Here is a 22071-nt window from a genome sequence, read left to right on the forward strand (position 1 = left end):
ATTTTACTGTCATTACAAACATGCTGTTTTAAAAGCGTTTTACACTTCTAAAACTTCTAAAAATCACAGAGAGAGTTGGAACAAATATTTTAATCCCAGTTTATTTGCAAAAAACTGTTCTGTGGACATGTTATTATAGAAACTTTGTGCCTGTCAATCAATTTTGTGGGTAGGGAAAACCGCACTCCTACGTCACGTTGCGGTGGGCCTCAAAATCACTGGGATTTGGATCCTATTTTAACGTCAGGAAATAAAAAAAAAAGATTTGTTGAGTTTATATCACTCCAATATGACAGTGGACACACTATACCTACACACAGTTCTGTCCAAACAGCTTAGAAAAGATGATTTTCATCATAGGTGCCCTTTAAGAAAAAAAATTCTGTTCATTTTGACTTATTACTTATTATAAGACTTAATATTATGCTTCTTGATTTAAGAACTTTTAGATATTTGGATTTGAAACAAGATAAAACTCTTAAGTAAAAAAACACATTTTTTGCAGTGGAGGTTTGCGATGAGTTCCACTTTGTTTACTAAATGTTTTTGGGTGAACTATTCCATAATATTTTGAAATGTCAAAAACTGACAGATTTAACAGCATAGATATTATTTTTTTAACTTTAAAGTCTGACTAAAAGATTATGTAGGTACGAACCGGTATATTTACTCCTGACCCTTATCAGATGCATTTAAATCACTTTTATATACGTCACATGTTTGTTCATACAAAAAGTTTGTGTGGTCCAGTTTTTAAGTGTCATTTTTATATCACAGTGTAAAATCAGCACAATATTTCTGTTGCTACAGAAACTGAGGTCAGAGATGAAACTTAGGGACCACAGGCTTTTTTTTATTAATTAAAATACTGTAATCCTGGATTTCCCTGTAAAGTGTTCATAGGTACGAAAAACAATGTAACTTTGTGTGCTTCTGATGTCCCTGCTGAGGTACGAAATTTCCCATAAGAGTGAGGCATCACAGAAAGAAACATAACATTACCTTCCTCAACATCATTGCTGAAACATCAATATCTTAAATCACAAACTGATCAACTGCTGCTGGAATCATGGCACATTAAAAGATCTGATCACATCTTTTGCTCTGAGTGTTTTCAGCTGCGTGTGCTGTACATGTCTGCGTCCTCTGGGTTAGACTGGCCGTGGTCGAGCAGAGAAGGGTCAGGAGCAAAGCGGGACTTCACTAGGATAGGAAAAAGAGAGAGAGGATGTTGGTATGAGGAGAAGAGGACGTGCCCGTGTCAGGTTAGAATAACCGTATTTGATTTAAAAATGTATTAATAACTTAAATAAATATTAAGATAATTAACACAAAGGTGCTGTAGGAGTACTGGTAATTAACAGAGTAGTTAATTCACTGTAAAGTGCTACCTACTTATAAAGTTCATAGATTTTTTTGGTGACACTGTATGAAAAGGTTGTATTAGTTAATGCATTTATTGTGGTAAACAATGAACAATATATTAATTACTCAAAAAACTGACTGTGAAATTGACTATTTTGTTTTTCTGCGATGTATATTTTGATGTGAATAATTTGACCACATGGTTTAATAGAGCTATTTTGGAAAGAAATCTTGAATTTAGACCGATTGTGGTGATTTTGTAGGGGAGTGAATCATGGATGAAAACTTCAAATGTACTTTTTTGTGCCTGGATGCGTTAAACTCTTTTGAAATGCTTTTAAAACACATGCAACTGATAAACTTTTACTCTGTTTTGGTTAAACTTTGCAGTGACTCTACAACTCTCTTGTATTCTGAACTGTGGTGCTGATCAACTATAATTCAAATCTAAATGCTGTATGTTATATGTTATGTATGCTATATGTTGTATTTGTTTTTGTTAACACTAGCTAATGAAAATACAGTACTTTTGTCAATATCATTAATTATTAGTTCATGTTAACAATACATTAACATTAGGGGAAAATGATAGTAAAGTGTGCCCATTTATTTTATAAGATATGTATTCTTTTATTATTTAGAAAGGTAGAAATATATTTGTTCATAGTAGACACAAAGACTTGCATAAACTTTCAATTCATTACAGCATCTGGGGAAATGGTTTCCACAGAAATTCTAGGCAACTTAACCCCTTAATAAAGTTTCTTGAGCAGCAAATCAACATATTAGAATGATTTCTGATTGATCATGTGACATTGAGGGCAGATTAAAATACAGCTTTCACATAACAGGAATAAATATGCTTTTAAGATATATTCAAACAAAAAACAGACATTTCAAATTCTAATAATATTGCACTGTACTATTGTTTAATTTGTTTTTAAATAAAGATACAGTACTGAGTAAATTACACTTATTTTATGATTATTACATTACATTACATTAGTAATCATTCTTTCTAACACCAAACAATTTAATGGTAATTTAGTCTTTATCTGTAGCCAGTTGATCAAGAAGAGCGATAAAGAAAAAAATACTAATTGTAAGTTGCAGCAGAATGTTTAAATGAATGAAATCTAAAAGTATAAATGTGCAAACATAATTGTGTATATACAAGTATAAATGGACATCTTTTCCACTTAATTAGCCTTTCCTTTTGGCTGATTTATACTTCTGTGCCAAGTGCACGCATGTGCTCCAACGCAGCCTTTGCGTGGTCGCATAGCCTTTGCCGTGGCTGATAGCGACACTGACGTGCAAAAATGTAACTACACATCATAATGACACATAGCTCTGTGATTGGTTGGCTTGGTAGCAGTGACGAGCGTGGCGCAGTGCTAAGCGCCGCGAGCCCGATGGAGCGAGTGTTTACAAGTGTTTAGTCGAGTGAAAAAGCTCCAGATAAAGACTTATGTTTTCTGTTTACCTTATGATTAAAGTTGTTGCATGTCTGGAAAAAACACCCGTAAAGAAACCCGACACAGAGGAACATAAAAATCTGCTGCCAGCTAGTGTTTCAGAAGTGTTATTGCAGAGCAACACAAACAGCACACAGAAATATAAATGTATGACTACGCGCAAGGCAGGCACCGTAGGGCACACCGATCACTCAACACAGAAGTATAAATCAGCCTTTATACTATGTCAGATAGTCAAAAGATACAGTCTCATAGTTAACTCAAAGAAGAATTTTTAAAAGTTTACAATTTCAGGCTCCGGAATGCTGTCAAGTAAATGAAATGCCAAAAATGCCATCTGATTAATGCAGTGGTCACACTAGACTTTGAGCATGTGAAATTCTGTCATACGGTGCTACGAAAAGAGGTGGGATTAAACAAAATGATTAAACATTTGAATAAGCCAGTGATGGGTCCATATTTTAATTTCTGTACAGAGAGGTCATGTTTTGATCTGTGATTGGTCTCACGCAGTCACGTGATGCGATTTCGCAGGTCAGAGTTCACGAAGCTTGAACTTTCGAATGCAGTGAAATGCAAAACTTGTTACATGAGCTTGCGTTTCCAGTCTGTCGCATTCGCCTGCGTATGAATGGAAGTCTATGGGGCTAAAGTGCAGTGTGACCGCAGCTTAAGTGGTAAATTGGTGAATGGAAATGGTAAATGTGTAATCACTCCCCTATGTTTTCTCACCTGTGGCTGGTTCAGAAGGCGGAGCCTTATCAGCTATTGGCTGGTTGGCTTCAGCTGGGGGAGGAGTCAATGGAATGGCTTCTTCGGCAGGGGGTGGATCAACAAAAGCAGGTCCCTCATCTAATATGGTTGGGGTGAAATCATCAGGAAGGACAGGTGCAGGGGGTGTGGCTTCCTCCACTGTGGTTGTGATCTCAACCGCTTTAAGTACAGGGACTTCAAGTTCTGGGACCATTTTTGGATCAGATTCCACAACAGAAGTGACATCCGTCTCAGAGGAAGGTGTTGGCTCAGGATCAGTGTCTGCAGCTGGAGCTTCAAGAGGCTCAATGGTGCTTTCTTTGACTTTGTCAGCTATGGGCTCTGGAGAAGGTTCAGGGGTGGATTCTGCATCTGGGACAGTATCTTCAACAGGCACAGGGGCAGCTTCTGTAACCGGGACAGCTTCAAGAGCAGGTGCTGGGGTAGGTTCAGGTTCAGAGAGTGGAGCAGAAGTTCCGGATGCTACATCAACAACAGGAGGAGGATCTGGAACATCAGCTGTTGGTGATAATTCCACTGAAGGGACGACGTCTGGTACTGGTGTAACATCCTGTTCTGGAGTCGCAGGGGCCGCATCAAATTCAGGTGGGAGTTCAGAAAGTGCTTTTGTGGGTGATTCAGTATCTGGGCTTTTTACTGCAGCAGTTGACTGGGAAAAACAAAAAATATATGCATTCAACAAGTTTTGGCTGGCTTATAAAACATAAACCAGTTAAAAGGAACAACGAAGCTTCCATTTTGAGGTATACATTAGACTGAAACAATTAATCAAAAAAAGAATTGTGGAGTGGTGTCTGAGGTCTGAGTTGATTAGATCGAGGCAGAGTAATCAGCAATGGATTTTTTTTTTTATGTTGCAAATTAACGTACTAATATATACACAGTTGAAGTCAGAATTATTAGCCTCTTTGAACTTTTTTTTTTTTCTTTTTAAATATTTCCCAAATGTTGTTTAACAGAGCAAGGACATTTACACAGTATGTCTGATAATATTTTTTCTTCTGGAGAAAGTCTTATTTGTTTTTCTTCGGCTAGAATAAAAGCCGTTATATATATATATATATATATACATATACTTTTTTTTTTTTTTTACTATTTTAAGGTCATTATTATTAGCCTCTTTATGCTATATTTTTTCTTTATTCTAAAGAACAAACCATCGTTATACAATGACTTGCCAAATTACCCTAACCTGTCTAGTTAACCTAATTAACCTTGTTAAGCCTTTAAATGTCACTTTTAGCTGTATAGAAGTGTCTTGAAAAATATGTAGTCAAATATTATTTACAGTCATCATGGCAAAGATAAAATAAACCAGTAATTAGAAATGAGTTATTAAAACTATTATGTTTAGAAATGTATTGAAGAAATCTCTCCGTTAAACTGCAACTGGGAAAAAAATAACAAGGGGGCTAATAATTCTGACATCAACTGTATTTCTGTAAAGATCAACATAGATTAATTTTTAGTATGGATGTGTGAAGGTTACCTCCACATTTACAGCAGACTTGACGACATCTTCCTTTGGTTTGGATTTAAGCATTGAAGCAACAGATGAGCTGACAGTATACACCTTTTTACCTGTGATCTATGAAAAATAAGAAAGAAAAACAACTATATTAACACATTTGAGGGGATAAGAGAAAGGGTTTGCTTAGGTTTGAGAGAAATTTAAATCACGTTTATAGCCAGGTATTAAAATAAAATTCAGCCATCAGATCAAAAGTGGTCCACTGAGACCTGGTATTAATGTGCGCATAAATGCTTCTTGTGTCCAGACCTTTCTTATTTTGCCATGCTCTACATCATTTGCAGAAGTGCTAATGAGGTGCACAATTACTATTAACTAAACAAACCCATTTTGCTTATTATGGGTGATCAAGAAAACTTGTATAAGACAACTATAGTAATTGGAACTTTTTGTAAAACAAAGTATAATACGAATTCCTTGTTTTGTGCTATTCCTCACAACAGTTCCAAAAAAACGTGTTAGTAAGTGGAGAGCAGGTGTTTTTGTGGCTGTTTAAACACATTTGACCATATCTGCATTTGAAGTATGAAAGCAATCCAGTCACATGCATTTTCAACTGCCTCTGAAAAAGTGAAACTCAAAACATTTTAGTTTTAATTAGCAATGATCCACTAGTGATTGGATCAACCCAAAACAAAAAAAAAACATCTTAATACCAGGGCCTTTTGAGAGTACCTTCAGAGCTCCCACAGTTTGCGTAGGGTAACATACTGCAGTACCAGCTGAAGCCAGTCCAAGAGGTACAACAATTCTCTTCAATCGAGAGCCTAAAAAAAAAACCATCACACACAATTAAATACATGCTGCTTACTAATGAAAATATAGTTTAAAAAAAAAACATTATCACAATAATAGTGATATACAATGTGATATAAAATGAAATTTAGTTAAAGTGCTAAGCATTTGTGTACTGCATGCATATGTTGTTTATCCAAATTTGACCAATCAGATAGGGGCCTTACTATCTTCATACCCGAACCTAGTGCCTCAGAGTTGAAAATAAATACTAATGGAGGGGGTAGAGAGACAAGTGAGGAAAATGACAAAAGCCAATAAGAATCAGAATATTTGCCACGGTTTCTAGTCATTCATAGTGTTTTAAACTCGAAGGGTTGATTACAAAAACAAGGAAAAGCTTAGGCCAGGACTAGGTTTTGAAAAATGTAGCTAATTAAGCAGCATTTATAAAAATTACTTATAAAAAAAAAAACACATAACTAGTGTGTATCTTGAAACTATTCTATTCTGGCAGTGATGAATATTTTGTTTATGTCACTGTAATTATTTTAGTTAAGACAGCAGCATCATTCTTAATCAACTTTCATATCGAGTTTAGGTCTAACCTTGGTTTGCTATGAGAGTTTTTTTGGTTAAATATCGTTACACCCCTAGTTTGAACCTAGACATCTTTATTTATTTTTGTTGTTATTGCTTGAATTACATTTAATGACATCATAAAGATTATTTACTCCCAGGGCCATTTATATCAAAGATAATACTTAGCTGCACCATATTGGTGTTTTGTAACATCTAGTTTTTTTATGAGGTTGGTTGTTAGCCCGACGCTCAATCCCTAACCTGGAGGACCAGGACATACACACATACACTATGGACAATTTAGCTTATTCAGTTCACCTATAGCACATATCTTTGGACACAGGAGCACCCGAAGGAAACCCACGCGAATATGGGGAGGACCTTCTTGCTGTGAGGCGACAGTGATAACCACTGAGCCACCGTGTCGCCCCAATAAAATCACCTGTTTAGTATAATCATTAATCATTTTAAAAAGTTAAGGGAAAATATCAATTCTTTAGTGAAATGTTACTATTGCAAGAAATATCGCTATCGCAATACAAAACAATAATATCGCATATCTTGCATATTTTCCAGTATCATCATGCATCATGACTTTCTAATCACTTTAAAAAGTAAAACAACAACCAATAAGCAGACAGTCAGCTTACTTTTGCGTGCCAGAATCAGGCCACCCAATCCAGACACACCAATGATGGTCACTCTAGGCAGAAAGCCAGGGGGTGGATCTCGAAGGAAGTGATATGTGTCTAAAACCAGAGAAGGTCACTGGGGTTAAAGGTCAGATTCACAGTGAGTGCCTTCATACTGCTCATTCACTCGCACAAGTCAGGCTCACCTTGCCCTGCCTGATAAAGCGATATCACTCCGACTTTGACTGAAGTGAGGCCACTCTATTAAAAGAGGAGAGAATAACAATAATACAAATGTTTTTAAGCGCAAACCTTTTCAACATTTTTCAATGACAGGCTTATTGAGTTATCAGTTTGAGAGGACAGTGTGTGTATCAGACCTGCACAGCTCTGACATAAGGCTGCAGGCCAACTCTTACAGACCCCAGACCAGTCTGAACCAAACCAGGCTGCTCCTCCACAAACAGCACAGCACGGCCATCTGGAGAGTAGATTGACAACTAGACAGAGAGAGACAAATTCACATTGTTATTTTGGAGTTTGGATTTTTTTTTCTCAAATATATTTTAATTAAGCCAGTCAAGTTCACCAAGGGTCAATTTAGTTATCAAAATAGTGATACTAGCACAACTAAAAATAACCGTTTATTATATTTGACTATATTTAATGTATTCCTATAATAGCAAAGCTGAATTTTCAGCACCTTTACACTAGCCTTCAGTGTCACATTATGTTTCAGAAATCATTCGATTATGCTGAATTGGTGCTCAGGAAACATTTCTTATCATTTTCATATGAAAGCAGTGATTTAATAATTTTGTGGAAACTTGTATTTTGCATTTTGAGGATCTGTTTTTTAAGAAACATTCAAAAGAACAGCTGGATGCAATTTAGCGCCAAAAGTAATATTTCTTCCCCCCAAATTATTGTGGGGAATGATGCTGTACAAGGGGCCTGCCCTGTCCTGGCAGATTGAAGGTGGAGTTGCTCTAAATTGAACAAGAGATGTTTAAAAGGGCAGTCTGTCTCCGTTGTCCACTCGGGATCCAATTGAACAAAATGCATCTTAATATCAGATGTAAGAAGGGCCTCAGTGACCTTAAAGGTGCAGTATATGTGATTGTCTTCAGAAACATTTTTTGTTGTGCTGGTTGAAAGTCTCTTCACATTCCAACAGTATTGATTAAAGTGTATGATCTAAATGTATTTTTATAATCTATGTAAGGTATAAGATTTAAAAATGTTCAACAAATTAAAATTTGTCGGGCCGATAATTGTCATAATTCTGATAAGTAGCCCAAACTGTCTGTCAACAAATATAGATTTGTACATTTGTGCACCCCTGTTCACATAGACAGATCTGCTGTTTGCAAATTTTTGAGAGAGTGACAGCAGTAAAAACAAATGCTGAATCAAAACTTGAATAAATCCTGAATAAATATTGGAGTTAGTTTTGCAAGCTGGAGAAAGTATGACACAATGGCTGAAGTATTTCTTTTAGACGGGTAATGTTATGTTTTAAAACTATTGACTAGTCACGCAAAGCTTCTGTAGATTGTGATGTTTTATGAATGGGTTATATGCATGTAATCTCAGCCACTGAAATCTTCAGGTGAATGATTGATGTGCTATTTTTAAAATTTCATAAGGAATCTTTAACAGCAATAATAATGTAGATTTTTATTCAGTTTAACAACAAAACAGAAGTAAATAACGCTATTCCACCTAGCCTGCTTTACTGAGATGAACTTTTATATTCACATCACATCAGTTCATTTCTGAACAATGACAACCTGTGATGTGCTTCCTGTATTGTTTACCATGCTCCTTTGAATGTTCGGTCTGTAATAGCATGTAGTAGTATAGTGTGGCTTAGTAAAAAGTGTAATTCCTGCACCTCACCAGCCAAGCACTAATCATACAGTAGTCGCTTTAGGACAAAGCGTGTGAGAGAGTGAGACCAGCGATGCTTGCAAACATGAATTACTGCACATTATGACAAGTTTTGCTTGCTACACAACTGAAAGCATGCTAGATATAATACTGTTTTTTTGTTCAGAATTGTAGCATTATTAAGTACTATAAAGTTTTCTAACTGTTCTAGTGGGTTGTCTACTGTCATCTTTAATGTGCGCTTTCGTGATTTCAGGAGGCATGGCTTTGGACGGCAGGAGAGAGACTGTATTTTCAACGATATTATGCTAACCAGTTAGCATTTTGGCAGATCACCTACTGCACCTTTAACACCTATTACATCAACACCATCAACAACCATTATTCATCATCTTCAGGAAATTCTGTGCCTCTAAATCAAGAGCTGTCAAAGAGAACTTTGAAGATGATTCAATGAGACTTTGTATGGACCTCATGTTGCACATTTTATCAATATAGAGACGAGGAAGTGCATTTTGAAAACATTTACAACTGCTGTTCGTCATAATTAAAAACAGCATAGTAAAATCGTGTCATTAAAATGTTAAGGTTTATTTTAAAGTGCAAATATTATTAAACTTGGAAAATGTGTACACATGTACTTTAAATGTATAACAATACACAATTTAAATAGACAAATGTGGGTATTGGGACAGGCCCAAGTTGTCTAAAGTGCCAATTTTCTCAAAACTGTCATATGGCGCACTGTTGTTCACACATTTTAATAAATGTACTGCAAAAACAGTGGATGCAGTGGATGTGGACTACTGCATAATGTCTTTTCTTACCTCTCTTGGAGATATCAGTTCTTCATTTGTTTTCTCATTCAGTGAATAAATTCTGAATGAGCCCAAACCCACTACAGCAGCAGCAGGTATGGCTGCATACTTCAGAATCTGAGGACCAATGTAAATATTCATTCAGACTGACACAAACACGCAGATTTTAGACCACCACACATATGATGACAAAAATAATCAGCACAAACAGATAATAGACAGAATTATCTAGAAAAGACAGACTTAAATATGGAAGATTTTATGCTCAATAATTAATCAACAGGACGTTATACAGTGGTGTTTTCTTACAGTAAAATGATTGTAGTGAATGCAGGCTTGTTCCAATATGGTATTACTGTTGTTCATAACCATAAACAGAGCAATGGGATACTTTTAAGTGATGTGTGGTTTTCAATAAACATGCTTGTCCTGGCTAAGCCTTTTCTTCCTTTCAGCTCCTTGATGATCTTCCCATAAGGACTTTATCTGTATTAGTTTAATGGACTGAAGCAGGAGAAGACGCTTTAGCGCGTGTAATAATCCATCTTGAGTCCTCAGATTGACAGAGGAGACAACGTATCTAAAAATTTAGCAGATTATATAGTCATGTCCATCAAAACGAGGTCTAGCAGCAGATTCTGGTGTAAAAAAACACAGTGACAGGGACATTCATGAGTGTGCGAGAGTGAGTTTGTCAAAGCATGTTCCTCGCTCTAGTTTAACAAACACCGCGCTCGTGCTCGGAATAACAGCTACATCGTGTAACTCTTCGTCAGAAATGCTAATTGACAACATGAGTGATGCTGTCCTGCAGAAGGCATACATTATGTAAGAACACGCATGATCTTATGTACTAACTCAGCTGGAAGAGAAACTCACCTTGGCCGCCATGCCAGTCCCGCCCCCTTCAGTCTCAGTACGGAAAGCAAAAGGAGCCAAGCAAGCTCTCAGAGCGCGAAAGAATATTCCAGATGACGTTCTCATATAATGAATAATATTCATTGTTGTTCAACCTATATATAAAACTATTACACATACTATTCTCTCAATGTACATTGTTGTTTAATAGATGAGTTTACATTGCAGTTTCACACTTCTCATAATTAAAGGTTTATATCTTGTAGTTTCATATGTAACAAAACAACAAAATTGTGAGGAAGTCAGTTCTCAGAAAAAATAATAAATGCTGTAGATGTAAACTCAGAATATTTAGATTCGCAAAAATAAAAACACTGATTGCTATGTTCCTCAAATGTTTGCTCCACCTCCCCATACACAATTCCCATATTATTATTATTTTTTTTAAATGTAAAATTCTGAGTTTACATCTCAAAATGTTTATTTCTCTGAATTGTGAGTTGTCGGAAGAAACTTTTCTCTAATAATTTTGTAGAATTTTAAGAGGCCAGCTATTGTGTTTTATGTATCTGTGTACTTTCTAGAAATCTTAATTAATCTTTAATTAAATAATTGTTTATACAATTCGACTTTATAATAATTGTTTATGTCTGTGCAAATGGAGGGAAAAGCCACGGGAGGACTATGCGATGCGATCTAGCATCAGTCCTAACAGCGCAACTCTTGTTTAGCCAATCAGAATTAGGGGCGTGGCCGCTTTTAATTGGAAAATAGAGCGTGCTTGGGCAAGCGGGACTCGGAGAATATTTTGAAAACAGTAAAAGGAGACATGGTTAAAAAGGGTATTTGTAATTGTATTTTTATTTTTATAAAAAACGAAGGTATTTATTAGAAATATTGCTGCAGATATTGAAGTGAACTGAGGAGTTTGACAGTCACGACCAAGCAAGAGGGCCAGCGCTTACTTTCTAACACGTTAGAGAGCGAGAAGGACTTAAAACGGACGCCGAAGTTGCTTGATTACTGGTCAACACGTGAGTAACATTGGCTTTTGCTTGAACCAAAGTATGTTGTTTTTGTTATTGTAGCTATATAAACAGGCCGTTTTCTGTGTCATTGTCTGCATAGTCTGCAATGTTAGCATTTCGTGTGTTTAGCTAGAAGAGCAATAGGACTAAGTTAACCTTAGGTTGTTTATTTAGAAAAGATTTTTACAGTGTTTTGAATATGCAGTATTTCTCGGATTACTGATCATACCCAATGCAGTTTGGTTGTACACTTGAAGAAGCTTTCCAAACACAAAGACTTGATGAAAAATGTTATTTTATATCAACAAGTTGGATCACTTTTACTAAAATACAAAAGATTAAGCTTTATTTATTTTAATATGTTCATAAAGGCTGTACACATAGGGTGAAACAATCTTGACCCACTAACTATAAAACCATTTTTTCACCACAAAAACTGTTCAGATTTAGGAGATTTGCTCTCGTATTTAAAGTCCACATGAAATAAAAATGTACTAAGTTCATTTTGCTAGCTCACATTGTAATTCTTAAGGTGAATGAGTTAATCCACTTTGTTTTGGTAATCTTCAGTGAATAATTTCCACATTTGGAGTGGCGGTCCATCTGTTGACGCCAACCAACACAATCTCGTGGCAATTCATAGCTTTTTGATTTAGTGGCTAATTTGTACGAATTCGTAGGATCACATTCGTACAATTTAGTACCATTTGCTAATCGTCCAATGATAGTTGGGTTTAGGGATGGGTGCCACGGCGCCTTTTTAAAATCGTACATTTTCATACGGCTCTTAACTCATACTCATTCCAATGAATTAGCTACTAAACTGACAAAACTTAAAATACTTAAGTTTACTCGTGAGATCAGGCTGTATCAGCCTGAAGGCTTCCATAGCAACTGCATATTAAAGGTTAGGTTAGCCCTTTTTTCAGATTTAATGTAAGTGTTTTGCGTCTCCAGAATGTGTCTGTAAAGTTTCAGCTCAAAACACCAATCAGATTTTTTATTATACCTTTTATTAAATTCCTATTTATAAATTTTTTCACTGGGTGGCGGTTTTGTCGTACTGCTCCTTTAAGGCTAGTCCTTCCCGCCCACCGTTTCTACGTGCCTTTCTGCGTGCCTTAATCTCCTCCCTCGGCTGCGTCAGACAACAGACAGACTTAAAGGAAGCAGATTTCACGTAGAGTTTGTGAGAAATACTACAGTAAGAACTTTACCAATGAGTATTCACGCACGCACACACAGATACACGCACGCACACACACACCGCAGTAGGCGCACACACACCGCAGTAGACACACAGTAGACACACACACGCGCCCGTTTAGCTTTGCACTCTTTTTGCACGCAAATGTGACAGGCTACAGGTTAATCTCCACTGCTGTATGGATATCTGTTATGGAAATGTACAAAATAAACCTGATTTAACGTCCACAAACCGGGATTAAAGCGTCTTCCTTTATAATTGTTCTGACACGCTGCTGTGCTAATGAAGTAAAGCTAAGTTACATCGCTGTAATTCATTACACACGTGCTCTGTTTTAAAACATTTTAAACATGTGAAACTCACTCTTGATCACGTTTGATGATAATTGATCCTAGCCAACTGAACACACCTTTTATTCCCGGTTGCTTTGCACACGTCTGGTCTTGTAGATATGATTATACACGTGACTACCGGGACATGTTAATACGCACAGCTGTCAATCAATATTGGTGGGGGGGGACCGCACTCCTACATAAAGTTGCGGTCGATCTGAAAACCGCTCCAATTGGTCCACCATTTTTAAGTTGCTAAATTGAAAAAAAAGGACTGGGTGTGTTTATATCACCCCAATATGAAAGTTTATACACTATACTTACACACATTTCTGTCCAAACAGCTTGAAAAGTAGATTTTTCACCATAGGTGCCATTTAATACCCTCTCTTACCGTTAGTTTGCTATGAAGGAATGATATGCAAAAGAAAGCCCCACTCCCTACTCAATACTCTGTTTCTGATAGAAGTACAACGAAATACTGAAGTCCTAGCACATCCGCCTTCACGCAGACTTTAAATATGGTTGTCACCCTAACTATATGAGCAATCAGGTCCTATGTTTAGATTTTATAGATGGGTAAATAAAATTGAATGCAATGTCGAATGTTGAAATTTTTATCTTATTTCAAAATGGAAAAAATATAAAATATTAAAATATAAAATGACTACTGAAATCTACATGCCATTTGTTGAGTGGTAAAATTCTTGCTTTGGGTAAGACTAATAAAATTTTTGATAAACCAAGCAAAATTGGTTTTATGTGTAAAATAGAAGTATATCAGAAATGACAACTGGTCACTGAAAACACACAACACACAAATGCAGAGTGCAGAGAACTCAGTTTATTAGTTTAACATTTTACAATCTGTATTATATATATTTTTATATGTATTTATATTTCTGAAAGCAAAGAGGGTTAGCTTTGAATAATACTGTGAATAAATATCAGGCTCTTCCTGGTGTTTTAATATACAGAAGGGGACTTTTTGAAAGAAAACCTTGAAAAAAGAGCAATATGTTCCGTCTCAATGTTGCAGTGCAACTTACACCTTATACAGCATAGCCGTGTGGGGGGAGAGGGGGGACATGCCCTTAAAACCACAGTGAAACCCCGATGGCCTGGAAAACACGCACTCATTCATACACACACACATCATGGGATGAAACAGTAAAGTGTAACCAACATTCACATAAAAGAATCATTAAAAGAGAAGCTGTAATGAGCAGATGTGATTCTGAGAGTTGCTTTGGTAAGAAAGCATCGACCACAAACATGAAAGTATTGTCTGTGTGTGGGTAGTGTCTGTGTGTTTGTTCTAATGAGTCTCACAGATAGTAATGAATGAATACATTCTATTCAATTAAAATACATCCCACAAGATCCTAAAAGTGACAATCAAACAGAACTGTAACACTGAGCTCATATGCAGGGCTGTGTTTAAAAGCAATGCGTTTGGGTGTGGAGGGATGAGGGCACACACACACACACAACATTTATTAGAAGAGGGGGACATTTTCCACTTCACAGCCAGGAATGAACCAATTTCTTTCTATATTTGAACCTCAGGTTTTCTCCCATTTGACTTGATCTAATTGTGGAATCCTGAGCCACTGACGTCTAGAATTGAAAAGGACTGACGCTAACATGTAAGCTTTTGGCTAGTGGAGTCTGTCTAAGGAACACGGACATTAGCAAACAGAAACAACCTGAATGTAGCCCATAGCTCAGAGGTAATGACCAGCAAAGACCCGGAAACAAGCAAAAACAGTCATAACATCAGAGAAGCAAAGCTTTTCGTCTTTTGTCATCTTTTTTTGTAGAAAAAAATAGAGAGTAGAAAGGTTCTGCGTTGGCAGAGTCAAAAGATTGCATTCACGAGTACAATTCACAGTTTTAAACAGAGGATGCAGCTATGCAAATAATATTTTCTTATATACAGACTGTTCTCTGGCCTGATAGCATATAGTAATACTTTTTTAAACCATGCATGAGTTCAGCTATAATATAAATATTCTAAAGAAGCCAAATTAAACGCGTTACTACCTGCCAGGAGTTCATCTTTTCCCATTTGCGAACTCAAATCTCCAAAAGAGAATCTTCTACATCCGTCGACTCACTTTCAGTCTTTCTCTCATTACTCTAATACACACACATGCTCACACACACACACGCACACACTCACACTTTCCAACACTCTTGCTTGCTTTGAGAGTTGTATAGAGTAACACAGTAGGGCGGTGTTGCTTGGTAACAGAGTGAAGCCTGTTGCCCATGGCTACATGAGTGCTCTTCCTGCAGCATTCCAAGGGAAGGAAATCAAAATAAAGGAAAATAAATAAATAAATAAGCGAACAAAATCCTCATAAGATGTAAAAAAAGATTTTCCCCCACTCCAATCAGAGACAAAAATAAGAGATTCTTTTTTATATACGGTTCTGTTTTGTTCAACTGGTGGTCAATTACTCTGGAAAGATGAAGATTCTTCAGGCATGCACTGGGCACCTCACAGGGCCTTTCTTCCATCCGTCTCAAATAGTGGCTGTGATGAAATTTATTGTACAGAGTTTGCAATGAGCCGTAACTCTTTCGCTCCCATGGCAAGCAGTCTGACTTTGTTTGTCTGTCTGCAGTAGTTCCAGAGGCTGGGTCACTTCATCGACATTTGATCTTACAGTGTATTGGTTTAATCCGGTGTCACTCACGGTCAGGAGGAGGGCAGTATCAGGTCATCCGTCAAGGAAAAGTGAAGACAGTCTGAATTCACAGTGTTTTTTTTAAAGTGTGTGTGCGTGTGAATGTGGGCTTGAGACGCACGACTCACATTATTTGTATCCCTTTGTGTCTTTGTTTAAGAGTGTGACTGTTTGTTTGTTGTGTGAGTGTGTGAATGTGTTTCACACATGTGTTTCTATGAAGGAGTGAGTGTGCATCATCAGCGTTGTTGGTGACAGAGGTGAAAGGTCATTGGACTCGCTGGGCGGTTCCAGTGGGGCAGAGCTGAACTCACAGATATCCAGGAAGAGCTCATGGTTGCGTTGCTTCCATTCACGAAACTTCCTGGAGGTCAAACAAGGGTCGTCCAGCACCTGACTGATTATCGCCAAGTCGCCCTCTTTTGCCTAAAGGGAAAGGGAAGGATACAGAGAAGTTTAGCTTTAGTAAAGTTCTACACTTTTACATTTGTTGCTGAATGATTGTTACATTTTAAAAGTTCTATTTTACTTCGATTAAAAAGCTGCCTAAAACAACGTCTGATTAGGCATTGGCCGGTATAAGATTCTGACGCTTTGATAACCTTGGATAAAAATGTCACGGTTAAAATAGTTTCCCGGTGTTGTGATTACTGCTCTAAAATATATTTTTAAATGTCTAGGTAGAAAACAAAAGCTTTTTTCATTTTGAACATAATATATACACAATATATTTTTTATTTTGAGAAACAAAAAGTATTTTGGAGCAGCAAACGTGTCAGATGAAATAGTTGAAATGAATCATTGACTTCTGTTGTCTTCATTAGTTTCAAAAACACAGATTTCTTTACAATTTAAAATAGCATTTTTGGATATCTTTCTGATGGAGATACTGTTGTCCTATAAAACAAAAAAATAAATACAGGTATGTGCCAAAATATTTCAATATCCAGGGAAGGTAAATTTATTTCAAAAGTTTGTTTCAAAAAGCAAAACTTGTATTAGTTCACTACACACAAAGTGAAATATTTCAAGCTTTCGTTTGTTTTGTTTTTAATGATTATGGATTAAAGATGAAAAAAAAACAATCTAGTATTTCACAAAATTAGAATATTTTATGTTGCGAATAAAAAAGGATCTTAAACACATGTTGGCCTTCTGAAAAGTATGTTAATGTACTTTGTTTTGTCCTCAGTACTTTGTTGGTTCTCGTTTTGCACTAATTACATCATCAATTGACACAATCTACATTGTAAAAGCTCTATATAAATAAAAATGAATTAGTGGAAACAGAGGCGATCAGCCTTTGACACAGTTAGGGTGTTATAGTAGCCCAAGTTGCTTTGATATCAGCCTTCAGCTTTTCTGCATGGGTCTCTGTTCCCTCATCTTCCTCTTGACAGTAGTCTATAGAGTTTCAATGAGGTCAGGGTCAGGTGAGTTTCCTGGAAAATTACGAACAGGGATACCATGGTCCTTAAACCAAATACTGGTAGCTTTAGCCATGTGTGCAGGTCTCTAGTCCTGCTAGGAAATAAAATCATCATCTCCAAAAAGCTTGTCAGCAGCAGGAAGCATGAAGTGCTCTAAAACGTCCTGGTATAGCGCTGCTTTGACTGTGGACTTGAAAAAAGACCATGGACCCACACCAGCATATGACATGGCTCTCCAAACCATCACTGAGTGTAGAAACTTCACGCCGGACTTTAAGCAGCTTGACTTTTGTGTGTCTCCACTCTTCCTACAGACTCTGGGATCTTGATTTCCAAATGAAAGACAAAATTTGCTTTTATCTGAAATAAGTACTTGGGACCACTGCATAACAAATTAGTACTTTTTCTCTTTAGCCCAGCACAGACTCTTCTAACGTTGTTTTTGGTTCAGGAGTGTCTTGACACACACACACAGAGTTCTACAGCTGTTGCCCATGTTATGCAGACATCTGTATGTGGTGGTTCTTGATGCTCTGACACCGGCCTCAATCACCCTTGCTTGACAATCCTCTCGGCTGCGATCTGTGCACCTTTTCCAGCCACATTTTCCCTTCCTCTGAACACTATTAATATACTTGGATACTGCACTCTGTGAGCATCCATTTCTTTTGCAATTGCCTTTTGAGACTTTTCCCCCTTATGGAGGGTTCCAGTGATGGTCTTGTGCAGAACTGTCAAGTGAGCAGTCTTCCCCGTCATTCTGAAACCTACTAAACCAGACTGAGACAAATTCAGTTTCATTGAGATACAGGGAGACAACAATGTTGAACTTTGTCATGATATTCTAATTTTGTGAAATACTGGATTTGAGTTTTTTTTATCTTTAATCCATAATCATTCAGATTGAAACAAATAAAGGCTTGAAATATTTCACTTTATGTGAAGTGAACATACAAGTTTCACTTTTTGAAACAAACTACATTGAAATAAATTGACTTTCTTCTCAAGAAGAAGAAGCTTCTGCCAACCTGGGGCCAGTTGTATGTACCTTGCCACTAACAACTAGCAGTTAAACAGTCAAGTAGGTAATCAGTCAGTACATTTACATGGATACCAATACTCAAATTTTAATACGATTAAGACAATACTCTGATCAAGGGTCTACTACGTAAACAGAGATTTTTGATGACACTAATCCGACTGAAGTCATAATCGTAGTAAACACAAATCAAATTAAGACGTGGAGTATTCCTATTTTTGCATTATTAAAGTGCAGTACAGACATATAAACACCCTAATCAAACTTTTACTGTCATGTAGTACTTTTTGCCGCATATTGCAACAGGATAGTCCATAGACACTGCTATTTAACACTATTGTTCATCGCGAGTCAGTACAGGACCACAGGCACCCACATATCTTAGGGGTCAAGTGCACTGTGAACTCCTGGGAGATCATTACACCTGACATAACCAATACAATTTTAAAAATGCTGTTCAGGATATGCGGAAGTTTTCTCTCCATTAAAACAACTCTCTCCTAGTCCTTGCGTGGTTGCCTAGAAAATGCACTTTTTAGACATGTGGTGTGAAAGTACCTCAGAGTTTGTTGCCAGGGCATGAATTACATTTTGAAACTGATTGAAATTGAAACTGCTTAACTGCAATTGAAGTTGAAAAAAAATAAATAAACAACCGAAATAACATGAAAATCCAGAGGAATCATTGGATAGCCAAGGTTATTTAATGATGTTCTATGCATTATAACATGTTAAACAGGAACATGAAGCATTCTAAACGCAACTGTCTCATATTATTGCCTTATTTAGATTGTTAAATAATTTGATTACTGATCATGTAAACGTAGTCATTCTTGCTTTTTAGCTTCAAATTAGAGCGGTCAACATTTATGTAACTGACTTTAAAGATAAAAAAAGCAGGTTATGCAACAGGACCCAGAAGTGAATGGAACAAATATAACACCATTGTCTTTATAGCAAATCAGTTAAAGGCACAATATGTAAGATTTTCATTAAAATATCCAAAACCCATTAGAACAGGGTTATATTTTTTGCTGATTTGTGTACTTGCATTATTGGTACAGTCATCAGTACCCTGCCTTTAGCACTTGCATCACTTTGGGATCTTCCAAGGCTTTGGAAGCAAAGGTTTTAATGAGTTTTTTTATTTTATTTTTTATAATTATTTCTTAGGGGTTTTCAGCTTTATTGTATAGGAGAGTAGAGAGTATTGACAGGAAAGCAGGGGGAGCAGTGAGAGGGGAAGGATTGGCATAGGGCCGCGAGGCAGGAATCAAACTCGGGTCACCGTGAGCACCTGTGTTGATGTACTAACCACTACACCACTGGCGCTGACAAGTTTTAATGAGCTTTGAATTACATTTTTATAATTAAAATATAAATAATACAACTTTTCACTTATATTATTGTTAATTTGGAACTTTTTATTTCAACCCCAGGTTATATATTTTACTTCCCTACTAGTATTATTCCAACTGTTACTCTTACTCTGCTTCATACTACCATGATAATGAGTTTAAATACTTTAGCTCATCCATGAGGATGATTTCTGTAGGGTCCATGTAATGAAGACGACAACACCCATGATTCCACCATAACTTACAATGTCATCATAATACGTCTTTGTTTGTTGTGAATATGCACCCTCTAGTGGTGAAAATTATATACTGCCCTTTAAAGGGATGATTCACACAAACATTTAAGTTTTGTCATCATTCATTCCAAACCGTTCATTCAGATCTTCTGCAGAACAGAGAAATGTAGTTTCAGGTCCCCACTGACTTCCATCATATATTTCTCCATACTTTGGAAGTCAATTGGGCACCAACAATTTTTGTAGTTACACATTCTTTAAAATTTCATCTATGAATCCAACAGAAGAAAGGAGTAAATAATGATATAAGTAAAATACCACTACTGCACAAGGCTTTTTTGTAGATGTCTACACTGTTACAGTTTACTTCCACATTCTAGTGAGAAGAGTATATATATATATATATATATATATATTCCTCATTGAGTCTGCATACCTTGAGTGTGGAGCGGAGAACCCGTATGCGGTGCAGTCGTTCATTCGTGGCAGGGTCATTACTGCGTTTGATGAAGGATCGTCTAAACTCTTGTTTGGTGGAAGGCCTCTGCTGGCCGAAAGCAGACAGACTGGCCTGCTCCAGCGATTTGTACAGCTCCTGAAGGCCATCCGTGCCATCAGATGCTTTCTCGTCACTCTCAGGCCTTCTGCTGCTGGCTTTCCGCACATGTTTCTCCTCCTCTTCTTCCTCATCTTCTTCATGGAGGTGAGTTCGTGGCCTCAGAGTACCATGCGTGTGCATGTGTGTACGAGTGCTGCGGTGCGAGTGTCCTCCGTGCGTGTCACGGTGGCGAGGGAGGCTCTGGCTGCGCTGCTTGTGAGTGTGATGCCGGGGTCTGGACTCCTCGCTGTCCGTCAATGGAAAAGGCCCTTCCCGCTCTAGAGGACGCCGGCGCTGAGCGGGGAGCGTGGCTTGCCGCAGTTGGTCAGGTGACAGCAGGCCTGGTTCCTCCTCTTCTGCGGTCTGCAGGTAGTGTAATCCTGTGCTGGTCAAAGGTGTTTCAATCAGGTCCTGCCATGAGCGGCGTTCTCGATGGGAGGATCGGCAAGAAGAATGGGACTCCTCGGCAGAGGAATGTGAGAATGTGGAGCCGCTGGAAAAGTGACGCTCAGGAAATGGACTGGTCGAAGTTGCCTAAAGACAAATGGAATCACCGCTTAAAGAGCCCATATTATACATGAAATAGGGTCATATTTAGGTTGTAAGGGTCTCCAACAACAGTCTAATATGCATGCAAGGTCATAAAACACTTTGATGGTCTTATAATCTGCATTTATTTTTACCTAATTATCCCAACGACTCCCATATGAATCGTTCAGCGATTCATTTGTTCCCAACCCCCTCCTCAGCGCGAAGCTAATCTGCGCTGATTGGACCGATGACAGCCTGCTGCGATTGGTCGACAGTGACAGGCTTCAGCACGAGACAGAGTGAAATGCCCAGCTGGTAATCAACTATATAAAAGTAGTCACAGTGCACACACGCTTCATAGTGTAAGGCTTTTTTCACACACACACACACACACACACACACACACACACACACACACACACACACACACAACCCTCCTCAGAAAAACGGGGGAGATCGACGCGAGTCTCTCTCTCTCCCTCTCCCTCTCTCTCTCTCTCACACACACACACACACAACGCTCCTCAGAAGAACTAGGGAAAGCGACGCGAGTCTCTCTCTCTCTCTCTCTCTCTCTCACACACACACACACAACGCTCCTCAGAAGAACTAGGGAAAGCGACGCGAGTCTCTCTCTCTCTCTCTCTCTCTCTCACACACACACACACAACGCTCCTCAGAAGAACTAGGGAAAGCGACGCGAGTCTCTCTCTCTCTCTCTCTCTCTCTCACACACACACACACACACACACACACACACAACGCTCCTCAGAAGAACTAGGGAAAGTGACACGAGTCTCCTGTCTCCTAGCTTACGATCGATCGCCATAGCAACGACAAACGGCAGTGGAACGCGAGCTCACAAAAGCCTTTAACGTTAAATCCGTAAACAAAGCGGCACGCGTCGCGTTTTTAACGTGGCTTACATGTGATAAGAGAATATAAAGAGT

General features: G+C 37.7%; 2 protein-coding genes across 2 annotated transcripts in view; both read right to left on the reverse strand.

The window, feature by feature from the left end:
* Positions 1-832: 832 nt before the first annotated feature.
* apool (apolipoprotein O-like) lies at positions 833-10723 on the reverse strand. Its single transcript, XM_056457641.1, has 9 exons — positions 10688-10723; positions 9818-9925; positions 7478-7597; positions 7304-7358; positions 7116-7214; positions 5824-5915; positions 5107-5205; positions 3576-4266; positions 833-1203 (listed from the first exon to the last, which is right to left on the reverse strand). Exons 1-9 carry the CDS (start codon positions 10697-10699, stop codon positions 1115-1117), a joined length of 1365 nt encoding a protein of 454 aa, XP_056313616.1. The 5' UTR covers positions 10700-10723; the 3' UTR covers positions 833-1114.
* A 3339-nt stretch (positions 10724-14062) lies between these two features.
* Positions 14063-22071, reverse strand: part of si:ch211-26b3.4 (connector enhancer of kinase suppressor of ras 2) — a 78999-nt gene continuing 70990 nt past the window's right edge. Inside the window, exons 22-23 of the mRNA XM_056457642.1 lie at positions 20429-21124; positions 14063-16355 (exon numbers count right to left, since the gene is read on the reverse strand). Of these exons, the coding sequence (XP_056313617.1) occupies positions 16131-16355; positions 20429-21124 (921 nt within the window). The 3' untranslated portion in view covers positions 14063-16130. The remainder of the gene's footprint in view (positions 16356-20428; positions 21125-22071) is intronic.

The sequence above is a fragment of the Danio aesculapii genome, chromosome 5, assembly GCF_903798145.1.
Source record: "Danio aesculapii chromosome 5, fDanAes4.1, whole genome shotgun sequence".
NCBI classification, from domain to species: Eukaryota; Metazoa; Chordata; class Actinopteri; order Cypriniformes; family Danionidae; genus Danio; species Danio aesculapii.